Source organism: Cnephaeus nilssonii (assembly GCF_951640355.1).
Source record: "Cnephaeus nilssonii genome assembly, chromosome: 8".
NCBI lineage: Eukaryota > Metazoa > Chordata > Mammalia > Chiroptera > Vespertilionidae > Cnephaeus > Cnephaeus nilssonii.
Genome location: NC_137079.1, coordinates 12210028 through 12236091, shown reverse-complemented (window position 1 = coordinate 12236091; position 26064 = coordinate 12210028). Strand labels below are relative to the sequence as shown.

The window sequence follows — 26064 nt, the reverse complement described above, 5'->3', positions numbered from 1 at the left end:
TTATTCCAAATGTATATCTGAAAGTTGAAAAGCATCTATGCAAGAAAAATAAAATCTCATATTATGTGGATTGTTATTTTTTGAACAATAGGTAAATTTATATCCTAACTAGCTAGGATTTTTCTCAGGAGCACATGGATGAAGTATGCTCTTCTCAGCTTCTGACTTCAGTAAGACGCATGGTGTTGACCCTGACTCAGGAGAATGATGAGAGCAAAGAGTTTGTAAAGTTCTTTCATAAACAGCTTGGAAGTATATTACAGGTAAGAGTTTATACTTGTATGACATAAATATGTACCACCTGATTAGGATTTTTTTTGCCATTTCAGGCATTCTACATTCAAGTAGCTCTCCATCTAGCATTTATTTGAGGTGACATTTTAATACTTTTTAGGTTATTCCTTTACCTGGTTAAAAAAAATTGTATTAGGCCTGTGTCTTCATTTAATTTGATCATCGCTAAGGCCTCTCCCAACTCTAATAACGTTTTGTTTTTATTTTTTTTCTACTTACTAAGAAATTTCAAGTTTGAACTATTTGAAAAAAAATTGTTTATGTGTATATATTTTTATTTAAGAGAGGAAGGGAGAAGAAAAAAGAAATAGAAACATCAATAATGAGAATCACTGATCGGCTGCCTCCTGCATGCCCCCCACTGGGGGATCGAGCCTGAAACTCGGGCATGTGCCCTTAACCAGAATCAAACCCGGGGCCCTTCAATCTGCAGGCCGACGCTCCATCCACTGAGCCAAACTGGCTAGGGCTGTTTGAAAATTTTTTATCCTATTTTCTCAAATAATTTTTTATCAATCTGGGAAATTATTGAAGCTAGAAACCAGCTGTTGATTGTGGAGACTTCTTAGGCTATAACAGTAACCTTAAATTATGTTACAGTAGTGATTCTCAAGGGGGCGGGGGTCAAGTATTCCTTCCAAGGAGACATTTAGCCATGTTTGTAGACGTTTTATTTGTCACAACAGTCAGGGAGGCCTCCAGCATCTAGTGAGATGTTAATAGTGCCAAGGCTGAGAGAATCCTGTGTTAGGTAAGGATACCTTACATACTCCATATAATAAAAATCTCTATGGTTAAATTCACATGTATATTTTCCCACTGAGATAGTTCAATGATGTGTATTGTTATTCCAAACTAGAAAATACATTTTAAAAATGTTTATTACAAAATTTTTCCTTCCTATTCCTGTGTTTAAGTTGGTTTTACAGACAGTATTATTACTCTGCTATAATTTTTTAGTTTTTTTTTTTTTTTTTTAGAGAGAGAGAGAGAAACATTGATGAGAGAGGGCCATTGATTGGCTGCCTTCTGCACCCGCACCCCCCCCCCCCCCCCCATTGGGAAACAGGCCTGCAACCTGGGCATGTTCCCTGACTGAAAATCGAACCTGTGACCTCTTGGTTCATAGGTTGACCCAAATTCTGAGCCATACCACTGGGCACTTTGCTAATTTGTAAAACCCTAAGCTTGATGCAAATTTCCATCACTATAAATTTTCCATTTTGTTTTTATTTGGACTAAGGTATAAATTTATGTAGTTTTTAAATTGTCCTGGCTCTATTTAATATAACTAACTTATAAGGAATATAAGACATCAGTGGTATTATCCATTGTTTAAGAATGCTTAAGATAATTTTTAAGTAAATGTATTTTTATAAATTTAGCTAACTTATTTCTACATGAAAAAATAACTCCCTTTTAGAATCAGGTTGAAAGAGATACTGTAATTTAAATACTTTTTGTTTATTAAGATCCATACAGTCCTGCCTCAATTTTGCCTACTATAATCATAATTTTGGGCAAATCCCAAAGTATAAATTTGGAAATAAGATTTTTTTCCCCTACATCTCAGAAAATCTGCTTTTCTTTTATCCTCCTGATTTTTTTTTCCCCCCAAGGGGACTCATATGAAGAATAAGGGTAGTGTACATTAAATCTTGCTTAAAGTATTGAAAGTTTTTCATGAGCTAGAGCTTAAATTTCTTTTTCTACTTTTTTCTTACAAAACCTGTTCAATTATTTTTTTTCCACAGGTACCACTATTTGTACTTCTTTCCATGATTGTGCTGGATAAGATAGTTTTTGGAGGGAGGGGACACCAGATATCATAGTTATTTGCCTGTTTTCTAAACAGCATAGTCCATATTTTTAGGAAGAAAGAAAAAGATAAGTGGCTTTATTAAGAAGAATCTCAAATATAGCATACTTGTTCATTTGATGTATTTCAGTTTGAATAAAATTGAGGTTTTTCAATATTAAAAAGTAATAAAATTGGGGTTGTTTTTTTTTTTACTAGATGACTATTATAATTTAGATTTGTATTGCTCTATCCACAGTTAACATTTACTGTAATCTTGAAATATTTGGTTATTTGAATAGGATTCACTGGCAAAATTTGCTGGCAGAAAACTGAAAGACTGTGGAGAGGATCTTCTTGTAGAGATATCTGAAGTGTTGTTTAATGAGTTGGCTTTCTTTAAACTCATGCAAGATTTGGATAATAATAGTATGACTGTTAAACAGAGGTGCAAAAGAAAAATAGAAGCAGCTGGAGTGATACAGTCTTATGCCAAAGAGGTAAATAGCATTCATTTTTATTTTAGAAGTAATCATAATTAGCCTATTAATATAATTATTATTATTCATAACTAAAATCATACTTGACCTCAGAAAAGCCATTTTAAAGTAATACCAGTTAATAATCGGTACATATGCTAGCCCCGTACTGAATCTCTGTGATAACATCACTGTCGACAGGTCAGGAATGCAGACAGGAAATGATGCTAAATGTGCATTGGGAGGTTCACTTTGTCACTCAGGTTTGCAGAGAAGAGGGGGCCTGCCACAGCTCTTGCCTACCCCGGTAGATTCCCTGGGCATCTGTATCACCCAGCCAACACACATGCTCATCTGTCAGTTAGCACTTGGTTGCACATCCCTGTAGCTTCTTATACCCTAGTAAGTTAGTCTTGATCACGTGTGAAATTGGATGAGGCTTTTCCCTCAACTTGAGGTATCCCTAGATCTTCACCCTATTCTTGACTCCCTAATCATGAAAGGAAAAGCAGGTCAAGACCCAAAACATAATGGGATAATCTTTCCTCCTCCAGTCTAAAGTAGATAAAGTCAAGCCATCTGTTTCATGCTTTGTATAATGTTTTTATTCTAGACATAAATAAAGAAGTTTCAGCCATTGCTTAGAGCTTGAAAAAAATAAAACAGGATAATAACATAGTAAATGATCGGGAGGACTACTTTGGATAGGCAGTCTCATAAGGCTGTCTGAGGAGGGGAAATAGGCGCTAAGGCATGAAAGACAAGGGATTTGTAATGATGCTGAAGGGGGAGAGCATTCCGGGAGGAGAGAACTTACGTGTGAAGACTCGCAGGATTGAGCAGTTTGGAGAACAGGGAGAAAGCATTAAATGAATTGGGAGTGTAGGAGGGTGAATTCACAGAAGTAGATTAAAGCTAAATTACAGAGCCTTACAAACTGTGATAAGGACCTTTCATTTTATTCTAAGCATGATAGAAATCCATGGGAAAGTTTGAAATAGAGGAGTGATGTAATCTCATGTACAATTTAACGTTTTTGTCTGGATACCATATTGAACAGGAATTGTAGCGAGTAGAGAAAGAGGCAGAGAGACCAGATAAAAGGCTGTGTTAGTCCAGTTAAGAAATGAGGTGTCCTACCTGAGTGTTCAGCAACAGGCACACTTTGATGATTGAGTCATAAGGCATTCTAATAGTTTAGATGTTGGTAATGAAAGTACAGGCTGCTTCCTGGTTTTCTCACTTGGGCATTTGTGCAAATGAAGGGCCATTTACTGAGACTGGGAAGACGAAAGGAGAGGATAGCATTTAGATTTTTGTTTTAGACTTAGTAAATTTGAAATAGCTCTTCTGAATCCAAGGAGATGTCAGTTGGCAGTGTTGCTTTGGATTTGTTAATTAAAAGATTTAAATAAAAGTTTAATTTACATTTCTAAGAAGCATTCACCTCTTTGGATGATGCAGCCTTTGTTAAAACTTACTGAATACAGAAGTGTAATGCTGAAAGGTTACCCCTAAATTCTGTTTAATCTATTTGCTTATAGGCCAAAAGGATTCTTGAAGGAGATCATGGCTCAGCTGCTGCAGAAATTGATGAGGAAGACAGAGTACGTGTTAATTAATTTGTGCCTAACAGTAATGCTTTCAAAATGAGATTAAATGATTTTAAAAGCTTTTACCTTTTGAGAGCAAAGTATATTATCAAATGTCCTTTCTTCTAATCTTTGTTTCTTTTAAAAACAAAACTAAAATGATTGTTTTTTTTATTAGATAATGACTATTATTAATTTTTATGGTAGACTTACTATGTATCTTTTTAAAATATACTTTAAGAAATTAATTGCTCAAATTTATTTGTGGCTAGGACAAGGATGAGACCGAAACAGTTAAGCAGACTGAAACATCTGAGGAGTATGATGGTGACGCTCCCAAAAATGTGAGATCTGATATTTCTGATCAAGAGGAAGATGAAGAAAGTGAAGAATGTCCAGTGTCTATTAGTAAGTTTAAAGGTTTCATGCTAGGATCATACACTTGTTCTTTGTTTGTTGGTTTGTTTTTTTGTTGTTCTTAATCCTCACCCAAGGATATTTTTTCCATTGATTTTTAGAGAGTGGGGTGCAGAGAGAGAGAGAAAAACATCTATGTGAGAGAGAGAAATCAATTGGTTGCTTCCCACATGTGTCCTGATGTGGCCAGGGATCGAACCTGCAACTCAGATACTGGCCCTAGACTGGGAATCCAACCCTCCACCCTTTGGTACAAAGGTTGATGCTCTAACTACTGAGAAACACCAGCCAGGGCCATATACTTGTTCTTTATAAGTCTCTTATTGAAACAGTTTGGTGAAATGTAATGAATATAGAATTAGGTGTCCAACAACTCTGAATTTGAATTGCTGTGTAATCCTGACTAAATTACTTGTTCTGCACCACAGTTTTTTTAGTACTTACTGTTATATGTAAAGCAATTGGACAAGCCCTAGGTGGTTTGACTCAGTGGATAGAGCGTCAGCCTGCAGACTGAAGGGTCCCAGGTTCGATTCCAGTCAAGGGCACATGCCCGGGTTGTAGCCTCTATCCCCAGTAGGAGACATGCAGGAGGCAGCTGATCAATGATTCTCTCTCATCATTGATGTTTCTTTCTCTCTCTCTCCTTTCCTCTCTGAAGTCAATAAAAATATTTTTTTTAAAAAGCACTTGGATAATATAAGAATGTAATAAATTGTAGCTATTAAGTGCTGAAAATTTACCAAAAAATTGTGTTAACCATTGTAGATTTGTCCAAAGCTGAAACTCAAGCACTGACTAATTATGGAAGTGGAGAAGATGAGAATGAAGATGAAGAAATAGAAGAATTTGAAGAGGGACCTGTAGATGTCCAGACTTCACTTCAGGCTAACACTGAAACTACAGAAGAAAATGAACACGATGATCAGGTATCCCACTGTAGCTTAACACACTTCCCCCGTCTTAACTACTAAAAGCAGATTCTTTTTAAAGATGTCAAAATTTACAGCTTCCCCATTCTCATGTTCATGAATACAAAATTTTAAAATATCTTTGGCTGCTGGCATTCTGGAGCTAGATGTGAGAATGGGGCTGAGGGTCTCACCATTATACAGACTCACTGAATCCTGTTTTCAATGTGACACGTTGCCCTGTCCTCATTCGTGCTTTCCATACCCCACTCCTTTCCTAGATGGCCCCCTAGGCCTGAGAATTACTAATTTATCCAAAATGCAATCTCCTGTTTTCTGTTGAAGTTGAGGAGAAGGAATCTAGGTGTCCACGTTTTCCTTAAATGAATTCATGTATCCACCACCAACCCCTTTTCATCACCAACTCCCCACCACAATATTCCTTCCTAGAATCTGGCACTTCTAATTATGAGGTGATCTCAGTTTTTGTTTTCTCCTGCTGCTGAAGGTACATAGCTTTGTTCATCTTTGGCCCCTCCTGGTCAGTTTCTCTTCCATTCTTTTATCATCTATATATAAGCAGATGTAAGTTTTATTTAACCAGTTAACTGTCACGATACTTTGAATTTAATTAAAAAAGGGCCACTTGCATCTATAAATGCTTATGGCGTACAAATGGTTAAGATAGAGTCTGACCTGAAAAAAATAATAAAAAATAGTGGAATCCATACTATTTCAGTTCTGTGTATTTGAGGTTCTTTACTGAGAAGAGGAAACTTCTTTACTTAGTTATCTTGAAATTGCAATCACAGCTTCCTTGAAATACTTTTAGAAGATATTTTTAAATTCTTTTGTATGAAGGTCTCAGGTTGGACAAAAGCCACATAGTAGTAACCACCTGTCTAGTGACCATATATTTTAGGCCTTACTATCAAAACATTATCTTTTCCTTCTAGGTTCTTCAACAGAACTTTGAAAAATCAGCAGAAAGCAAAAATGTCCCATCAGAACAAGAACCCACTACTAGTAAAGGTAAGAAATCTAAATAAGTATTCAATTTTAAGATTATTTAAAGTGCTATTTATGTGCTTAAAAATTGAAAAGAAAAAATTCTTAGCTGATATAAGTTTGAAGGTATTTTGGGCCTAATGTATGCCCCTTTTCTCCCCCTAAAAATGTAGAAAACATAGGGTTTTGTTTTCTGCCAACAGTTGTTAAAGTTGACATACCTAAATACACAGAAAAAAATCTATAAGGAAGATATTTTTAGATAGAAATGTGGGGGATTTAAAAAAAACACCTGTTCCTGGGCTTATGCATTAGAAATCAGATGGATTTTAGGAATCTAATATTTAAAACAACCCAAATTAAATTTGGAAACTTGATAAGGAAAATTTATAGTTGCCTTTCTTTTGTTCTTAAATGTCTTAAATGCTCTGACTCATACATACTGCCTTTATTTTGTGTAGTAATAAAATTTAACAGCTGTTGCATTACACTCATGCTGAGATTTTTCTTTATGACAGATGACCAGGATAGTGTTCCTGTGAAACCGTGTTACCTCAATATCTTGGAAAATGAGCAACCTCTAAGTAGTACTGTCCAAAAGGACTCCCTTACTGCCACTGATTCATCTAAACAGCCTAGCGCTTTGCCTTTACCTTTAACTGAAATTGAAACCTTGGTGCCTAGAGTCAAAGAAGTTAAATCTGCTCCGGAAACTCCTGACAGTTCTCTGGCTGGAAGTCCTGATACTGAATCTCCAGTGTTAGTAAATGACTATGTATGTATCCACTTACCTTTCTAAATATTTCTGCATTCATTTCTGTGCATATTTATTTTCAGGTTAACATTTTCAGCATGTAAACACAACCTTTATGTTTAGGTTTAGAAACTGTCAATCACTTTATTTCTTACTCAAACTTATTTTAAACTTGAACAGAAGGGTGATTAAGGTGACTATCTCAATACCTAAAAGCTATTCTGCTGTTTATAATTTTGAGAATGGAAGAGATGAGTTTTAGGTGGCAAACTGAAGGGAGTTCATTTTTAAGTTCAGATCTGATAGGATAATGATATTTGAATCAGCATTATTCTTTTATACTACTCATACATGACTTTTCAGCTGTTCACAGCATTTCATAAATTTTGATAAACCTGAAAGTTTACATTTGGAATGGGAAATAAAACAATTTGACAGCAATAGTATTTTTAAAAAATATATATTTTTATTGATTTCAGAGAGGAAGGAGAGGGAGAGAGGGAGAGAATCATTGATTGGCTGTTTCTTACACTCCCCCTACCCCCATTGGTAATTGAGCCCCACAACCGGGGCATGTGCCCTGGCCGGAAATCACACCGTGATCTGGTTCACAGGTTGATGCTCAACCACTGGGCCACACCAGCTGGGCAGCAAGAGTCTTTATGGCTATACACTGAATGACAGAAAACAATGTTAGGAAATATGCTACCAAATCAGGACCTTTGTATCAATTTAATTTTATAGCAAGCAGGTTTATTTTTTGGATTCTTGGGTTGTGTATGTTTTATATACTTCGTCTTATCAGCAAAAATGAAGGGATTTATAACAATGTATTCTTAGGTCTAAGAGTGTTTCCTGTATTTTTAAAATTTACATCAATTTTCTTCCTAAAGATAGATTTACAATTATGATTTTATAATTTCTCAGAAAAGGGGCTTAAAATGTTTCAAAAAAATTAGAAGAGTAATTCTTAGCATTCTGTTTTATTTTCTTCATTAACAGTAAAATTATGCACCTAAAACTCTTAAAGTTACATGTTAGATTTATTCCTATTATCACTGATGAGTTGCTGAATGAAGTACTGCATGAAATTAACTTGAAATTAGATTATAAAGGGTCTTGAATTTGAGGCAAGGACACTACTGAAGGTTTTTGCATAAGAAAGTGAGATGTTTATAGTCATGGTTTTTGAAGAAGAATCTATCTGATGGCTATATAAAATATGTTGTCAAGGGAGCAATGTTAGGAGTCTCCATTATCATATAAATACAAAATAGGAGCTAAATGGGAGATGGGTGAGAAATGGTTCAAGAAAAAGAAAAACCTACAGTTTCCACTTGGGTAATGGTAGGAGGAGAATACTATTAAAACTCGAGAGGAGAACTAAGAGAATAAGAGAATTCAAGTTCCAGTGTGAGCTGGTCAGAAATGTGAGTACTAAATTCCTGCCTCATTTTTCTGGTTAAGTCTTCACAGATTGATATTGAAAGTCTGTAAATGTTTACTTAGATTCTGCTGGATACAGGTCTGATGTATTCTGTAAACATATCAAGGACCAAGCGCTTTTCTTCTGGTTATTTTAGCCAATTATTTCTTCCTTTAGCCCATATAAACTGGCTGTTTTATAAAATAATAACAAAAACACAAAGTATGTTCCCTACCTGAAAGTATGTAACCCTTCCTGTGAACTCCAGGTTTCTGTTTCATTATAGAGTTTAATTATATTAGAAAACCAAAGACAGTAGAATTTTTTCTCTTGGCATGGGTGACTTTGCTTTTAAATACAGAGATGAAGTGGATTGCCTTCATTAAATGCTAATTTGTTTATATTACAGGAAGCAGAATCTGGTAATATAAGTCAAAAATCTGATGAAGATGACTTTGTGAAAGTTGAAGATTTACCACTCAAACTGACAATATATTCAGAGGTATGTGGCTCTCTTTAATTAAACTTAATCTTTATATAACAAATATTATTAAGATGGAAATGATTTTTTTTTTCATCATTCCAAAGGCAGATCTAAGGAAGAAAATGGTAGAAGAAGAACAGAAAAACCATTTATCTGGTGAAATATGTAAAATGCAGAGTGAAGAATTAGCTGGTAATTCTCACACACTAAAGGAACCTGGTATGAGTTATTAGTTTTAACCATATTATATTGAAAATTTACTGTCTTACACCATCATTCATAAATGCAAAGTGGGTATTTAGACCTACCTCTCCTTTCAATGTTCATATTGGGGTTTTTTGGTTTTCTGTTTGCTGCCTTTGTTATTTTCAATATATACATTTTCTGGTTTCATCAGCTTTGGTCATTACCCAGTTACTCCTTCCTTCTTCCTTTTTCCTTCTGTTCAGTTTTCATCATATTCTTACATTATTAAGGTTATTAAAGTAAACACTTATTTTTATTTTTGTTGTTAATCCTCACCTGAGGATATTTTTCCATTAATTTTTAGAGAGAGTGACAGGGATGGGGAGAGACAGAGAGAGAGAAACATCTATTGTGAGAGAGACACATTGATCAGTTGCCTCTTGCACAGGCCCCGACCAGGGCCAGGGATCAAGCCTGCAACTGAGGTATGTGCCCTTGACCAGAATTGAACCTGGGACCCTTCAGTCCGCAGGCCAACAAAATCTTCTCTATTTTCCTGAAGATGGTTCTATATAAATATGAGTCATCACAGAGCCAAGTGATAGTCCCAGATTTCCTTTATAGTCTAATAGCACAACCTCTGGGCCGCTCAAAGAGCAGTTCTTGCATCAGGGTCCAAAGATTTTTGTTGTTCTTGTCTATCAATTTATCATTAATTAAAGTCATGTAAGATTTTTGTTTTAGAAATGGGATGAAGAGAAGGGCAGACCAAATATCAAACCTTCAGTTAATTTCCCAGTCTTCAGCCTAGTTCCCATTTCAACTGGTACCATCTCATAGTGTGTCCAGGCCGCGGCTTCTTCCACTCTCACTGAACCTCCGTGTGTCAGCATCTGGGAACTTGATGGTGTCATCTGTCCTCTGTTCTCTCAGAACCACTCTTCCTTTGTTGGTTTGGATTTAATTCATTTTTACATTCCCCACCTACCCCCCTCCTACCCGTAACCCCTGAGAGAGAGATAGGAAGTATCTGCGCAGAAGTCTGCCATCTTAACACAGAAACCCTCATCTCTTCTTTTAAAACTTACTGTGTGTTATCAGGGAGTTATCATAGCAAACTAAATTAGTATTTCCTTGGTAATAACTTTATATTAAAAGTGAAATTTTTAATGGAAGACAAAAATATTAGAGTAAATTCTAGTAAGTAAAATTTTAATTCAAGTAATTTATAAGGCCTTAATTATTATTTTGTTTTTCAGAAGCAGTGGGGGCCCAAAGCACATGAGATGTCTTCAGAGGCTCATCTAACTCTCTCTTTACATAGTCAATGCATATATGGAACTGGTTCTAAATAAACATCTGTTTTGAGCTGTATAAAAATGTAAATTAGTTTGACACTGCATTTTTGATAGGTGTGCTAATTTCTGCCCATGGCAGTTAACATAAGAAACTAACTTCTGGACAGATTCAAGCCTTGATACACTGTGGGGTTTTCTTTTTCTCTTTCCTATTTTCCCCCCATTGTGATGTTTGGTAATGTTGAATTTAAAATGTAGTTTTAAATAAAGTTTGAACTTACCTGTAAAGTACCTTTTTTGGAAATTATGTTGAATTCCATATAGCAAGATACTCCTCTATATAATTAGGCTGTTCAAAGAGGTAGTGGTCGAGAGTTAGAGAAATACACTATTATAAAGTCTAGCCATTATGGCAGGCTTCCAAATAATGCCAGTGTTACTGCTCTTGGGTCTAATGTTCGTATCTTATTCCTGTTCAAGATAGGACAGGTTATAAAGGTTTCTAGGATATCTGTGAAGTTATCATAGAATATATATTAATACTCTATTCAAATTGGATAATAAGTTTAGAACACATGTCCTTAGTACTGGTTAGATAATTTCCAGAATTTTATTCCTATCTATGTTGTCTCCATCTGAAAAGAAAAATGTTTTATATAATCAGAGAACATTTCTGCACAGACAGTAACATTTAGTTAATTTTAAATGAAAAACTGGGCTCTTCCAAGTGTGTATTAATAGAAATAAACTCATGTACCAGAACATTAAGGTTATGTATGCCTTTGGATGAACTATTGAGATGGTAGTTTAATACCAAAGCATAGCAGTTGCTTCTGTGAGTAGTGAGAGAGATGAAGTATTGAGTAATGAAAATCTATGTGACTTCATTACTAAGTCAGCCAGCCTTTAAAAGATCGTTTACCTTAGATCCCAAACTTGCCATATACCTAGTAATGCTCCACAGAACCAGTTAACAGTTATTTATTCCAGGTATCTTTAAATTTGTTAAAAAATGCCACCCTATAAAAATTGGTTGGTATTCCTTTAAAATTCTTACTTGCCTGATAACTTGATGTAAAACTGCAATGTCCAATCAGGGACTATGAAACGAACATTTTCCTATAAGGACATTTACTGTGTTGCTACTTAATTTAGAATTGTGTGAGACATATATCTCCTACTTGAATAAAATCTATTCAGAAACCTGTCATTCCAGAATCAGGAAATCTTATCCAGTTGGCTTTGCTTCAGGGAAATTGAAACAGTAAGTTAAATTTTATGTACACTCCAATTCTGTGTTTGTTTTCTAGGTTGTATAGGAGGGGGAAACTTCATTTTGGTACTCAAGCCAGGCCTCACATATTGACTCACTCTCCCTCTGTATGCATGTTAAGGGTGGATATAATGGAAGAGTTGTACTCATATCTTAGTTGTTACTGTAGTACCTATGATCCTTATCAGACTTGTTTATTTGACTTAATGTTATAGCTGCTGTAATCATTTTAGTAGATAACTAAATTTTAAAATACCTAGAGCTTGAGAGCAAATAACTAGTTTCATATGTTTTTCCCTAGTAGCTATTGCTAAAGAGTTAGGTATTTAATATTCCTGTCTGTCTTAATTTATAAGTTAAAAATTTGGTTAGAAATAAAAGAGGGAGAAAAGGTCAAAATGAGAGAGAACCCTACACAGGTTGAGATAATGTCAGACGTAGTGAGCACAACAGACTGTGCAGGTACTCTTTGTATTTTGTAACACTCACTTTGGGTAAATGCTTTTTCACTGTTAATAAATGTATATCCTGCATATGACCCTGAATTGCATTTTCATTTAAATTGACATATTTATGCTTAGCATTTATTCCAGAATTGGGGCTTGACAATTTTAGATGTAAAAAGAAATCAAAACATGAAAAATAATGACATATCAATTAGCCGGAGAGACAATTTATTAAACTTGAGACTATTTTTCTTACAGTGCAGGTATGCTCTACTATTTCTTACTATCTATCTTATGTGGAAAACATTTTTGTATTTATTTAAACTTTAACTGGCATATTTCCGGCTTGTTGCTAAACTTTAATATAAACAGGCCATTCTTGATCTGTCAAAGAAATAATTGGCTCTGGATTTCACTTGTTTCACTGTAAAAATGTGGTTGCCCTGTCACCTATCCTGGAAGAGGCAGTGTTTCTTGTTGTTCTTGCTGTACAACTCTAATTGTTACTTTAGCATTTGTTGTCTTTACATGTCTGGTTCTTTCCTCATATTGACTGGTGCTTCTGATTAAGGAATGGGGGAATCCTATGCCTACAAATGACTTTGATTCAGATATAAGAAGAGTTTTAATTATCAATTCATTTCATCTGCCCAGACTCAGAAATATCCATAAACGAACCTTTGAGCCCTAGCTGGTTTGGCTCAGTGGATAGAGTGGACTGAAGGATCCCAGGTTTGATTGTGGTCAAGGGCACATGCCCAGGTTGCAGGCTCAATCCCCAGTAGCGGGTGTGCGGGAGGCAGCCGATCAATGATTCTTTCATCATTGATGTTTCTCTCCCTCTCCCTTCCTCTTTCTGAAATCAATAAAAATATATTTTTAAAAAAGAACCTTTGGGCCAGCAATTTACAGAAAACTTGATTTGGTTATTTTGAAAAATAGTAATGTAAAGTTTCAGTACAACAGAGTTCTCTCATATATTCTTTTAAAAAAAAAATTATTGTTGGAAGTATTACACATGTCCCCTTTTTCCCCCCATTGACCTCCTTCAGCCCATCCCACTGTCTGCGTCTATGGTAACATTCTTGCATTAAGACTTGCTATGTGGCCCTGACCAGTTTGGCTCAGTGGATAGAGCGTCAGCCTGCGGACTGAATGGTCCCGGGTTCGATTCCAGTCAAGGGCATGTACCTTGGTTGCAGGCACATCCCCAGTGGGGGGTGTGCAGAAGGCAGCTGATCGATGTTTCTCTCTCATCGATGTTTCTAGCTCTCTGTCCCTCTCCCTTCCTCTCTGTAAAAAATAAATAAAATATATTAAAAAAAAAAAAAAAAAGACGTGCTATGTGTAGTTAGTTATCCCTGATATTTAGGGCTATCAAATCACATGTGATTAACTTAAATAGTAGTTGTAAATATTGTTATATTGCTAGAAATCCTCACCTTTAAAGAACTATATCTCCCACAGTATAGCAGCCTGTTTAAAGCCATCCTATTTTTTAAAAAAATATATTTTATTGGTTTTTTAACAGAGAGGAAAGGGAGAAGGATAGAGAGTTAGAAACATCGACGAGAGAGAAACATCAATCAGCTGCCTCCTGCACAACCCCACTGGGGGTGTGCCCGCAACCGAGGTACATGCCCTTGACCGGAATCGAACCTGGGACCCTTCAGTCCGCAGGCCGATGCTCTTATCCACTGAGCCAAACTGGTTAGGGCAAGGCCATCCTATTGATCAAATGACATCATGAAAGAATTTTTAAAAATATTTTTTAAAATTGCTTTTGAGAGAGAAAGGGAGAGGGAAGCATCAATCAGCCACAACCCCACATGTGCCTTCCTGGGAATTGAACTGGCAACCTTTCAGTGCAAGGGACTGTGCCCAACAAACAGAGCCACACGGGCCAGGGCAACATCATAGATTTTTAAAATATAAAGTGCTATGCCAATTCACATTAGTAATATTTAACATTTGTGTTAAACCTCTCTTTTAGTGAGACTGTGGACAGTTAAGAGCTCTTCCATCTCCATTGCTCCTTCACCTGTTGGCTATCCAGTATTTTCCTAGAAGGTGAATATGAGTTAGTCTGTCCAATGTTCATGTGAATGTTTTGATGACGTGCTACACCAATGTAAGGCACATATGTATCCATGTTTGAGGAAAGAAAGGCCCAGGAAAGGGGATCTACTAGAACCTACACTTGGTTCCATGTTCTTTGCTTAACACATGTTCTTTTCTAACATGTCCCGGCTCTGTACTCTCTGTGATTTTCCCCTCTACGTGAGGGAGTGAGGTCTAAAGATAAAGAGCCTTCGTTCTAGTGGATCTTAGGTGTAGTTTTCCCACAGTGTCACCATTCTAGTCATCGTCCATTTCATTTCCTCTCTTATTGTCCCTCCCAACCCCCAGTGTTTAAGACATGGATAAATGGAGTTCAGTTAAGCTACAAATTAGTATTTCAGGTAACTTTTTGGATTATATAATTTTCAGTTTCACCTTGGATTATATCACATGTGATTGCCCCTTGTTTTTTCTCCTTACCTAAAACTAGGTGGAGAAATTATAGCCCCTGGTTTGGATGCAACCAGTCCAGGATTATTATCCAGCATTTCTAAAAATACAATCTCATTAATGTCCTCTCCAAATTTAAAGTAGCAATTATCACTACTATCCAGGGGGAACCATTGTCAACCTGTTTGTAAACATCTCCTAATCATCTTTTTATGTTCTAGGTGTATATCTATGCATAAGCATATATAAAGTAGTATATAAATAGGCCTGCCTATACTATATATCCTGAAGTAGAGCAAACAACTCTACTTCATATTTTAATATCAGTTATTACCTTCACACACTTTAGTCCTGAGGAATCAGTATGAAACAATTAGCATCCCATTTTATTGTGCATATCAAAGGCTACTTGAGAAAAATAATACAAGTTTACCTCACATTTTTATAAGAGGAACAAAATTCCAAGTAAAGTTTTTACATTAATTGAATCCTATTTAACACAAATCCTCTTATAATTCTTCCTGCTTCAGTAAGATAATACTGGCATCACTGTAATTTTGAGGTAAGAAACCAAGAAAACCTCCATTCTGGGCGGAAAAGCTGCCTTTGAACATCTGCACCCTGGGCTGGGAACAGTGGGAAAAGAAGTGGCAAGGATTGTCGTGTAAAACTGGAACCAGTCATACGCTGAATTCTTACCATTCACACACACACTAAGTAGCTTTGATTTCTCCAGAATAACGCCCACCCTCAAACCAGCACATAGTTGCACACTCGGTCAGTACACAAGGCTGCTGACACTGCTTTATTGGACGTCATGAATACAACTGACATGGAAATGAAGTGGATACGGTCATGCCCAACTGGCATGCAGTTCACAGTTAATTGTGAGAGTTTGAAAAATTAACAAGTGCGATTAGCATTTTTCATAAATATATTGATTTCTGAAAAACATTTTTTAGTAACTACTTAGTTTAAAAAAATACATATTGATCAAAAGAACAAACTCAAAATCTATGAAGTGGATGATCCCTAGGAAGGTTAAAAAAATGGGTTCATATTCCGTTTTCCACAAGTCTGACCTGTTTATCTACTATGAATTCACAGAACCTGGGGCTCAGTTTTTGAAGCTAACGTCCTGGGGTTTCTGGGAGGTAGGGTCTTTACGAAAAAGGAAATACCTCCATTCTGTGTATAAAAGACTGTTGCATACTGATTGCTTCGTGACCCCTAAAAAGTACTTCTGTTCAGAGTCAAAGGCCCAGGTATTGCCCATTAAGAAATACACAGTTGAATGCATTTCTCCCTCCAAAGCTAGTGAAATAACATTGCTGTCACAAACAGGAGACAGTGGTATACTGTATTAACTTGAGTAGCAGTTAGTAGCAGGAGGAAAAGACTGCTATACAGGAAAACATACAAATCTGTAGATAAAAGTGGAAAACAATTTGCTGTAACTATTATGCAGATGTACTGATTCAGCGCCCACAAGACTTGCTTTATTCTATGGAAGTGGGTCCCACGATAGTTTGTCCATCCCCAAATGTCAAAGTGAAATGAAACTCAACAAATTCTAAATGATCGTTGTACTTAAATTATCTGTAAATAAGAACAATCAACTGTTGCAGCACAAATGCCTGTGAATTGTAAACATACAAAGACGAACAAGCTCATGCCTTAAAGAGAAGCTGCCCTGAGTCTTAGTTTTTGGTCAGAGATCAGATGGCTGCACCAGTGGGCCACATGTGAGCTCCCACCTGATGGCACAGTGCATTCTGCAGGCCAGGTGTGTGCTCACCAACCCACACAAGGGTCTGGGCAATCCCGCAGGTAAGTTTCAAATTGACCTTTGGTAACGTCCATCAAGGTTGTGAATACAGTCAGCTGAAAGAAAATTATTTTTACTTTAAGGATGTTTTCAATTCTAAGATGTCTTGATTCCTATTAGCATTTCTTATGGAACTGCTATATATATTATATATAAATATATAAAACAAAAGTTATATAATATAAAGTCTAAATAATAATAAGTTAATAAAAACAACTGACTTCCAACAGAATATTATTCCAGGTTGTGAATATGATAGGCTTGGGAGAGAAGCAAGGTCTCTTCCTGGGCAGCACGCTGCTTCACCAGCAATGCTGTAAGGTAGCCTTCAGCTTACAATGTGTAGTCATGCAAAGCCTAATGGTGTACTATGGAGTATGAACAGTTTTGCTTTAGCTGTCCTTATCCTTAAAACCATACACAATGGGGGTCACTATGCAGGCATGTAGATTACAAGGCATACACATGAGGCACATGGAATCTAAATAACCACTGTGAGCTCAGGATGATGGCATGGGCCAAACAAGAAGTACGGCAGGGTCAGTGGGCTTTAGGAAGGCTTCCTGTAGGAGCCAGGTTCGGACTGAACGCTACGGCAGAGGTGATGGAGGCAGGCTGATTTTAGGGAGGGTTAGGGGGAAGGACCAAAGAGAAGGACAAATGGGAAAATCAGGGTGTGTATATCCAGAATACACAAGGGTGACTTATTAGGACATTGGGTGACTAGGAAACTGCATTTTTAGCTATCGTATGGGGAAAAGATACGAGAAACCCTAATCCACCAAGACACAAAGCTCTGCCTCAAAATGGACTTTGGTCAGGTTTGAGGTGCTAGTTGTAGTGTACAGCATAAGATTCTGGTGGACAGGGAGAAGTCAAGGCTAAAATGCTACACTTAATTCAGTGCCATGTAAGTAAACCTAGAAACAATACTCGGACCAAACTGACATCCAAGCCACAACGATTGGTTTCTTTGTCCCGCCCCAACAGTTACTATGTTAGTCACACAAAAACATTTTTAAAAGCCGGCCTTAAGCTGAACATGCCTTGTGATTCTAGCTCTGATTTCTCCAATGATAACAGGGAAAGATAAAACAAGACCAAATTATTTCCCCTAAAAGCAAATATATGTATATATTTTAATTACCTTGTTGAGGACAGGTTTTGTTGACAGGATATCATATATAGTTGGTAATGAGATATTCTAAAACACAAAAATAGTTTGTTCAGTACATTAAATACAGATGTCAACAGCCTTATCCATACAAATGGGTCATTAGAAACCAAGACATTGCCAATCAACCTCCCCCGGCACCTCAATGAATTTCCCTTGGGGTTGCCGATAGAAACACAGGTAATGGTTCTCATGTTTCACTTTTTCTGACTCTTCCTCCCCTTTTAATTCTTGTCTATCACTCAGCTTCACCAAGTGGTTTCCAGAATTAGAAAGGGAAGTACAGCAAAATTTTGCTCTTTAAATTAAAAACAAAACAAAAAAACTCCGTGGGGACTATCCATTGACAATGGATAACATGAGGTTTATAAATTCTACAAAGGCCAAATAAAAATGCCAGAACTAATGCAACCTCAATGGGAACCTTTCTTTCTATATCGGACATTGTGAATGCTCTCACCTCCTGGGTTGTCTGGTTTAGACACGTCTTGGCAGCTGATCTGCGATCGTCGAGGAAGAAGGGATGTTTCCAGCGGTCATAGTTAGTCTCTACGACGTACCACCTGTCCTGCTGGAGGTCGAGTCTAGATACGAAGAGAGATTCCTCTCAGGCCTGTGCCTTAAACCCGTACATATGTCAGTCTGTGCTTTAGCTTCTACTTTGCTTTAACAAATGTACTTACTCATAAACATCCAAAGATTTCTTTCTTTCTCGTGTAATCACACAGCCCTCCCCCGACTTGTTGCCTCCCAGGATAAAGTATGCTGGGGCCAGTATCTTCGTTTTGGTCAATATATTCTTGGCTTCTTCATAACTACATAAACACATTTTTTAGAAAAGAAACATTTTTAGTTGACTTGGAATGGAAGTTTTTTAACTACAGAAACAAAGCGAAAACAAATATTTGAGGAACACATTTTAAAAAGGATGGTGAGCAAGGCTCAGGAAGGAACAATCTGGCTCCCATGTGGTGAAACACAGATCGGAAATGTCCCCTCTAGGCTTAAGGACAAACACAACAGTCTCAAGAGATCATCTTCCACCCTTCTTGTCTATGCCTTTCACTCAACAATAGAACAGGGAGAGTAGTATTACTATCTATAGGACTTAAGGAATAGAGAGTAAACCTGGAAAATTAGGGCTATTGATCAAGGAAGAGGATCTTCAAAGATGATTACTAAATCTTATTCCCTGAAAGCATTAAAAATAGAATTGATGCCCCTTTATTCTAGGTCATTTAGATGTAGTGCTGGCTAAAGGCAGTTTTGCTATTATAAGATTTCTGCACCAGCACAGAATATAACTTCTAGGTTAACAGGTATTATGATTTAAATGGATATTTTATTATATAACTAGAGGCCCAGTGCATGAAATTCGTGCACAGAGGCAGGGGGAGGGGGGTGCCCCCTCAGCCTGGCCGGCATCCTCTCGAAATACGGGACCCCTCGGGGGATGTCTGACTGCCAGTTTAGGCCCAATCCTGCAGGGATCCCTGTAGATCAGGCCTAAATTGGCCGTCAGACACCCCTATTTCAATCCAGGACCGCTGATCCCTTACCGCTCGCCTACCTGCCTGATCACCCCTAACTGCCTCTGCCTGCCTGATTGCCCCTAACCACTCTGCCTCCCTGATCACCCCTAACCGCTCGCTGGGGGGCGGCTGGCCGGGGTGAGGGACCGTGGTTGTTCTGGTCTCTGGTCGTTCTGCTGTTTCGGTTGCTAGGCTTTTATTATATAGGATTTGTATTTTGGGTATAGGTCCCTTCACAGTGGCACTCTCTCCAGAACTTTTTAAACAAACAATTTCCTTACTTTAAACACATACAGCACACACACAAATGAAGAATTCCATATGAGATTCACCTACAAAATTCTGAAATGATTCTTCAGTTGAAGATAAAGCTGGGAAATATTTTTCTATTTTAATATAAGTAATTTAAAATAAACAGTATACTAAAAGAACCATACACCATGTCAAGGGGGACATAATAAAGGCCATAGATGATGAGCCCACAGCTAACATCTTATTCAATGGTGAAAAGCTGAATGAATGCTTTTCCTCCAGGGACAAGATAAAGATGCCCATTTTATTCTATACTAGAGGCCCGATGCACGAAATTTATGTAAGAGTAGGCCTTCCTTCCCCCAGCTGCTGGCACCAGCTTCCCTCTGGCACCCGGGATCTGGGCTTCCCTCCGGCTGCTGGCAGGCACCTGGGACCTGGGACCTGGGACCCAGGCTTCACTCGCAGTCCCAGCTTCAGCTGGAAGGATGTCTGGAAGGACATCTGGTCTAATTAGCATGTTATGCTTTTATTATTATAGACTAGTAGCCCATCATGCGATACCGCGCGCAGTAGGCCGCTCACCGCTTCCCCGGGAGCTGGCAGGAACCGCAGCACACCGCCAGGAGCCGCGCTGCTTCAGCGGGAGGCGGACCTGTCTCCTCTCCAGGCTGCACTCGTCTGCGGAGGCCGTGGGCCAGCCCCCCTTTCCTCTCCTCCCCCCCCCGCCCCTGTCCACCAGAGGCCCTCCGCGGCCAGGGCGTTGCTGCGGTGACGAAGCAAGCATCCCGCCCCAGCTGCTCCGAGCCCGCTGCCCAGAGGCCCTCCGTCGCCACAGCAACGAAGCAAGCATTCTGCCAGGCCGCTCACGCTGCCCGCTCTCAGCGGCAGTGCCCCCCAGGACTGGAGGACTCCGGCGAGGCTGAGGGGACTGGGCGCCGCCATCTTTGTGACAGAGTAACAGTTAATTTGCATATTACCCTTTTATTATATAGGATAATATTGGCAGTACTAGTCAAAGCAATTATGCAAGAAAAAGAAAAGGTATCCAAATCAGAAAGGTATGCTATTTATGTATTATATATAGAAAAAAACTAGACTTCACACAAACAAAACCTGTTGGAACTAAAAAATTCAGTAAAGTTGCAGGGTAAAAATGTACAAAAATCAGCAGCTACGCACTAATAATGAACTATCCAAAAGAGAAATTAAGAAAATAATCCCATTTACAATTATATAAAATAGAATAAAATACCAAGAAATAAATTTAACCCAGGAGGTGAAAGACCTGTACACTGAAAACTAAGTCTGATGAAAGAAATGGAAGACATAAATAAATGGAAAGATACTCCCTGCTCATGGATTGGGAAATTAATATTGTTAAAATTCTATACTACCCAAAGCAATCTACAGATTCATTGCAATCCCTGTCAAAATTCCAATGGCATTTTTCACAGAAGAAAAAAACCCTAAAATTACATGGAGTCACTAAAAAACCCTGAATAGCAAATGCCATCCTGAGAAAGAACAAAGCAGGAGATACCCCACTTCCTGATTTCAAATTATACTGCAAATCTATAGTAATCAAAATAGCATGGTACTGGCATAAACAGACATAGCTCAATGGAAGAGAACAGAGAGCCCTCAAACAAATCCATGTATATACAGTCATTTAATTTACAACAAAGGAGTCAAGAATACCCAATGGGGAAAGAACAGTCTCTTCAATAAATGACTTTGGGAAAACTGGACAGCCACATGCAAAAGAATAAAAGTAGACCATTATCTTACACCATACACAAAAATCAACTCAAAATGAAATAAAGACTTGAACGTAAGACCTGAAACCATAAAACTAGAAGAAAACAAACGGTAAATTTTTTGACAATGGTATTGGCTATGATTTTTTTAGACTTGATACCAAAATCAAAAGCAATAAAATAAATAATGAGACTATATCAAACTAAAAAGCTTCTGCACAGCAAAGAAGACAACAAAATTAAAAGGAAACTTACTGAATGGGAGGAAATATTTGCAAAGCATGTATCTGATAAGGGTTTCCATCCAAAATACATAAAGAACTCATGCAACGCAATAGCAAAAAATAAAATAAACCACACCAAAAAACCCTCAAACAATCCTATTAAAAAATGGGCAGAGGTTCTGACTAGACATTTTTCCAAACAAGATATACAGGTGGCCACCAGGTCCATGAAAAGATGCTTAACATACATGCAAATCAAACCACAATGAGATACCACCTCACACCCATTAGAATCACTTTTCTCAAAAGACCTGAAATAACAAGTGATGGTGAGGATGTGGAGAAAAGGGACCACGTGCACTTTTGGTGGGAATGTAAATTGGTACAGCCACTATGGAAACCAGTATCCAAAAAAAATTATGCACCCCCATGTTCATTGAAACATCCTATCTAATAAAGAGGGAATATGCTAATTGACCGCAACACCCACACAAAGATGTGCCCACAGCCAATAAGGAGGGATTATGCTAATTGACTGCCACGCCCTCAAAGATGGCGGGACCCAGTTCCCTCAGCCCCCCAACCGCCCAGGGCCAGCCCGAGGCGTAGGCAAGCCTTGGATGTCAGCTGTCCAGCTGCCCAGGGCCGGCCCGAGGGACAACCAAATGACTGAACAAGCAGGCTGTGTGGGGCGACCAGGCCGCAGGGGGGTTAGTGAGGGACGACCAGGCTGGCAGGGGGGGGCAGTTGGGGGCGACCAGGCCAGTAGGGGGGGCTGTTGGGGGTGACCAGGTCAGCAGGGACATCAGTTGGGGGTGATGAGGCTGGCAGGGGGGCAGTAAGAGGCAAGCAGATCGGTGGGGCGGACAGTTGGGGGTGACTAGGCTGGAGAGGGGGGTGTAGTTGGGGGCAACCAGGCCGGCAGGTGGGGCAGTTGGGGGTGATTAGGCTGGCAGGGGGGACAGTGAGGGGTGACTAGGTCAGCGGTGGGGGGGGCAGTTGGGGGCAACCAGGTCGGCAGTGGGGGGCAGTTAGGAGTGACCAGGCTGGCAGGGAGGGGGCAGTTGGGGGTGACCAGGCCAGCGGGGGGTTGGGGGGACGGCACTTAGGGGCAATCAGGACGGTACGCAGAGGCAGTGAGGGGAGATCAGGTGGGGGGCGGGGGGAGGCAGTTAGGGGCGACCAGGCAGGCAGGCAGGTGAGCGATTAGGAGTCAGCGGTCCAGGATTGTGAGAGGGATGTCTGACTGTTGGTTTAGACCGGCAGTCAGACATCCCCCGAGGGGCCCCAGATTGGAGAAGGTGCAGGCTGGGCTGAGGAGACCCCCCGTCCCGTGCACAAATTTCGTGCACCGGGCCTCTAGTCCTATCTAATAAAAGAGTAATATGCAAATTAACCACCATTCTGCTACACCCATAAGCCACGCCCACCAGCCAATCAGAGCGAGTATGCAAATTAACCCAACCAAGATAGCTGTGGCCACGGAGAAAGCAGGAGGGAGGCTTGGGTTTCCCAGGCGATGGAGGAAGCCAAGCTTTCCGCACACCCTGGCCGGCCCAGGCCTATGCTTAAGGCTACAAAGTTTCAATTATAGAAGGTAAATAAATCCCCTGCTGCCACAGAGCGAGCAGAAGGCTTGGCTCTGCTCCAGGCTACAAAGTTTCAATTATAGAAGATAAATAAACCCGATACCAGGGCCTCTGCTTGGGTTGCCAAGGGACGTGGCCAGCCTGCAAACCACCACAGGCCCCTCGCCCAGGCTGCCCTATGCCCCAAGGGAACCCCCACCCTGATCTGAGACACCCTTCAAGGCAAACCAGCTGGCCCCCACCCATGCACCAGGCCTCTATCCTATCTAATAAAAGAGTAATATGCAGATTGACCATCACTCCAACACTCAATATGGCTGCCCCCATGTGGTCAAAGATCCTGCCCTCATGTGGACACAAGATGGCCACCACAAGATGGCCAGCAGGGGAGCGCAGTTGGGAGGGACCAAGCCTGCAAGGGAGGGCAGTTGGGGGCAATCAAGCCTGCAGGGGAGGGCAGTTATGGGTGACCAGGCCGGCAGAGGAGAGAAATTGGGGGCAAACAGGCTGGCAGGGGAGCAGTTAGGTATCAGGCTGGCAGGGGAGTGGTTAGGGGGTGATCAGGTTGGCAGGCAGAAGCGGTTAGGGGCAATCAGGAAGGCAGGCAGGTGAGTAGTTGGGAGCCAGCAAGTCCTGGATTGTAAGAGGGATCCCAGATTGGAGAGGGTGCAGGCTGGGCTGAGGGACACTCCCCACCCCCCACCCCCGTGCACAAATTTCGTGCACCAGGCCTCTAGTTATTTATAATAGCCCAAACATGGAAATGTAACAGGTGTCCATACGTGGAGAAATGGGTAAAGAAAATGTGGAATATTATTCGGCCATAAGAGAAAAGAAAATCTTGCTATTTCTGACATGGATGGATCTTGAGGTCATTATGCTAAGTGAAACAAATCAGACAGCAAAAGACAAATACCATATGAGCTCACTTATATGTGGAGTATAAAAACAAAAAAACGCATAGATACAGAGAACAGATTAGTGGTTGTCAGAGGCAGTTGAGTGATGGGGAGGGAGGGTGAAATGGGTAGAGGGGTAAAAACGTTGAGTTATACAGTAAGTCCTGGGATGTAAGGTACAGCATGGTTACCACAGTTAATAACACTGGATTGAATATTCTAAAGTTGCTAAAAGTAAATCTTAAGGCTCTCACAAGGAAAAAATGTTTTGTAACTATGTATGGTGATGGATGTTAACTAGACTTATTGTGATCATTTTGCAATATATACAAATGTCAAAACATTTTGTAAACCTTAAACTGTTACACTTTAATTATATAAATAAAAATAATTTTAAAATAAAATGAAATACTAAATTTGATAATAAAGCAAATGGATTACCTTGTACTATTTTCCAGAACTGCTCTAGTAAGAAACCCAATCCATGTGGCATCTTTCTTTCCCAAAATCCACTCTAGGACACCTGGAAGAGATCATACACACAGTGTCATGGGACCTGGAAGAGGTGAGAGTGTTCACCAGAACACACAGTCCAGCCCAGCCTCCTCTGAAAACATCTATGAAATTTCCATTTCACGTAACAGCTGTCTACTCACCCATAAAACCGCCATTTGTGCTGAAACGCTCATTTAGTGTAAGGCTAAAGAGTCCCTGAGGAAAAGAGAAGGGAGTGAAGTCAGGAACTTGGACCATCCTGTTTCAGGCCCTCTCACTGCACTGTACGTGGTATATCGAGACCTGGACTGGGTAACAGGGAATGCAAAGATAATAATCGTGATAATACCACCTTGTATAAACAGAGCTTTTCTGGAAGTTCAAAGGATCTTCACACCGACTGTACGAGACAAGTAGGTGGGCTGGTACTGGCCTCACTTTTCTGACTAACTGCAGGGCAGAGATTTAATGCCTGAGGTGCCGACGGGCAGACCCAGGACCAGATTCCAGATTGATGTTCCCAGCCCTCGACATCCGGCCCCATGCTTTTCAGCAGAACAGGCTGGGAATCCTTCATTCCTTTCCACCCTTCTCTGCGTGGAGCTCAGACCTCTGAAGGTGACAGGAAGCACAAAGGGACACCCAGGGGCTTCATATTCGTTTTAGGGCCTCGTTTCCTTAGATTCCACCCTTCTCAGAGAGTCAGAGCAGGACACAGAGCTACCTGTAAAATTACGTAACGGTAGAGTCCTTACTGGTTTGAATCCTGTTAACATGCCCACATAGCCAGCAAAGCTTGCAGCCTTGAAGACAGTCTTATTGTTTCTTTGGAAGTCCAAATTCACTGTTAAAGGTTTTAGCTCCTCAGTTATGGTCCAGGTATTATTATTTATATTCCACCTATAAAAGACAAATTTAGTGATATTTAAGAACAATGATGATAACGATGAATATGATGATGATGGCCAGGCATTATACTAGGTCAGTGGTCGGCAAACTGCGGCTCGCAAGCCACATACGGCTCTTTGGCCCCTTGAGTTTTTAGCAAAGGCCAGCTTAGGAGTACCCTAATTAAGTTAATAACAATGTACCTACCTAATATCGTTTAAGTTTAAAAATTTGGGCTCTCAAAAGTAATTTCAATCGTTGTACTGTTGATATTTGGCTCTGTTGACTAAAGAGTTTGCCAACCACTGTACTAGGTACTTTACCTATCTAATCCTTAACAATCAATCCTAACAAGTACTTTGCATCACAGGGGAGGGGGTTGGGGGGCTGGGTAGAAAAGGTAAAGGGAGTAAGAAAAAAAATCCTCATAGGCACAGACAACAGTATGGAGATTACCAGAGGGGCAGGGGGTGGGGGGAGGTAGAAGAAGGTAAAGGGGGGATAAATGGTGATGGAAGGAGACTTGACTTGGGGTAGTGAATACAC

At 39.5% G+C, this 26064-nt stretch overlaps 2 protein-coding genes across 27 annotated transcripts in view; one reads left to right on the top strand and one right to left on the bottom strand.

Annotated features, from left to right (window-relative positions):
* Positions 1–13865, top strand: part of PCM1 (pericentriolar material 1) — an 86940-nt gene extending 73075 nt beyond the window's left edge. For 11 of the 26 annotated variants that reach the window (XM_079779521.1, XM_079779519.1, XM_079779538.1 and 8 more), the window contains 10 exons: positions 129–263; positions 2395–2592; positions 4116–4178; positions 4436–4571; positions 5349–5509; positions 6448–6523; positions 7018–7274; positions 9089–9181; positions 9268–9382; positions 10609–13864. In XM_079779521.1, the coding sequence (XP_079635647.1) occupies positions 129–263; positions 2395–2592; positions 4116–4178; positions 4436–4571; positions 5349–5509; positions 6448–6523; positions 7018–7274; positions 9089–9181; positions 9268–9382; positions 10609–10634 (1260 nt within the window). In that variant the 3' untranslated portion in view covers positions 10635–13864. Of the gene's footprint in view, positions 1–128; positions 264–2394; positions 2593–4115; positions 4179–4435; positions 4572–5348; positions 5510–6447; positions 6524–7017; positions 7275–9088; positions 9182–9267; positions 9383–10608 lie in introns of all 26 variants that reach the window. The other 15 variants (XM_079779526.1, XM_079779524.1, XM_079779523.1 and 12 more) reach the window with 3 other exon arrangements.
* Positions 13866–15663: 1798 nt separating this feature from the next.
* The window catches only part of ASAH1 (N-acylsphingosine amidohydrolase 1), a 31995-nt gene continuing 21594 nt past the window's right edge, over positions 15664–26064 (bottom strand). The window contains exons 8-14 of the mRNA XM_079779547.1: positions 25386–25530; positions 24792–24846; positions 24577–24658; positions 18563–18694; positions 18340–18463; positions 17853–17909; positions 15664–16761 (exon numbers count right to left, since the gene is read on the bottom strand). Of these exons, the coding sequence (XP_079635673.1) occupies positions 16672–16761; positions 17853–17909; positions 18340–18463; positions 18563–18694; positions 24577–24658; positions 24792–24846; positions 25386–25530 (685 nt within the window). The 3' untranslated portion in view covers positions 15664–16671. The remainder of the gene's footprint in view (positions 16762–17852; positions 17910–18339; positions 18464–18562; positions 18695–24576; positions 24659–24791; positions 24847–25385; positions 25531–26064) is intronic.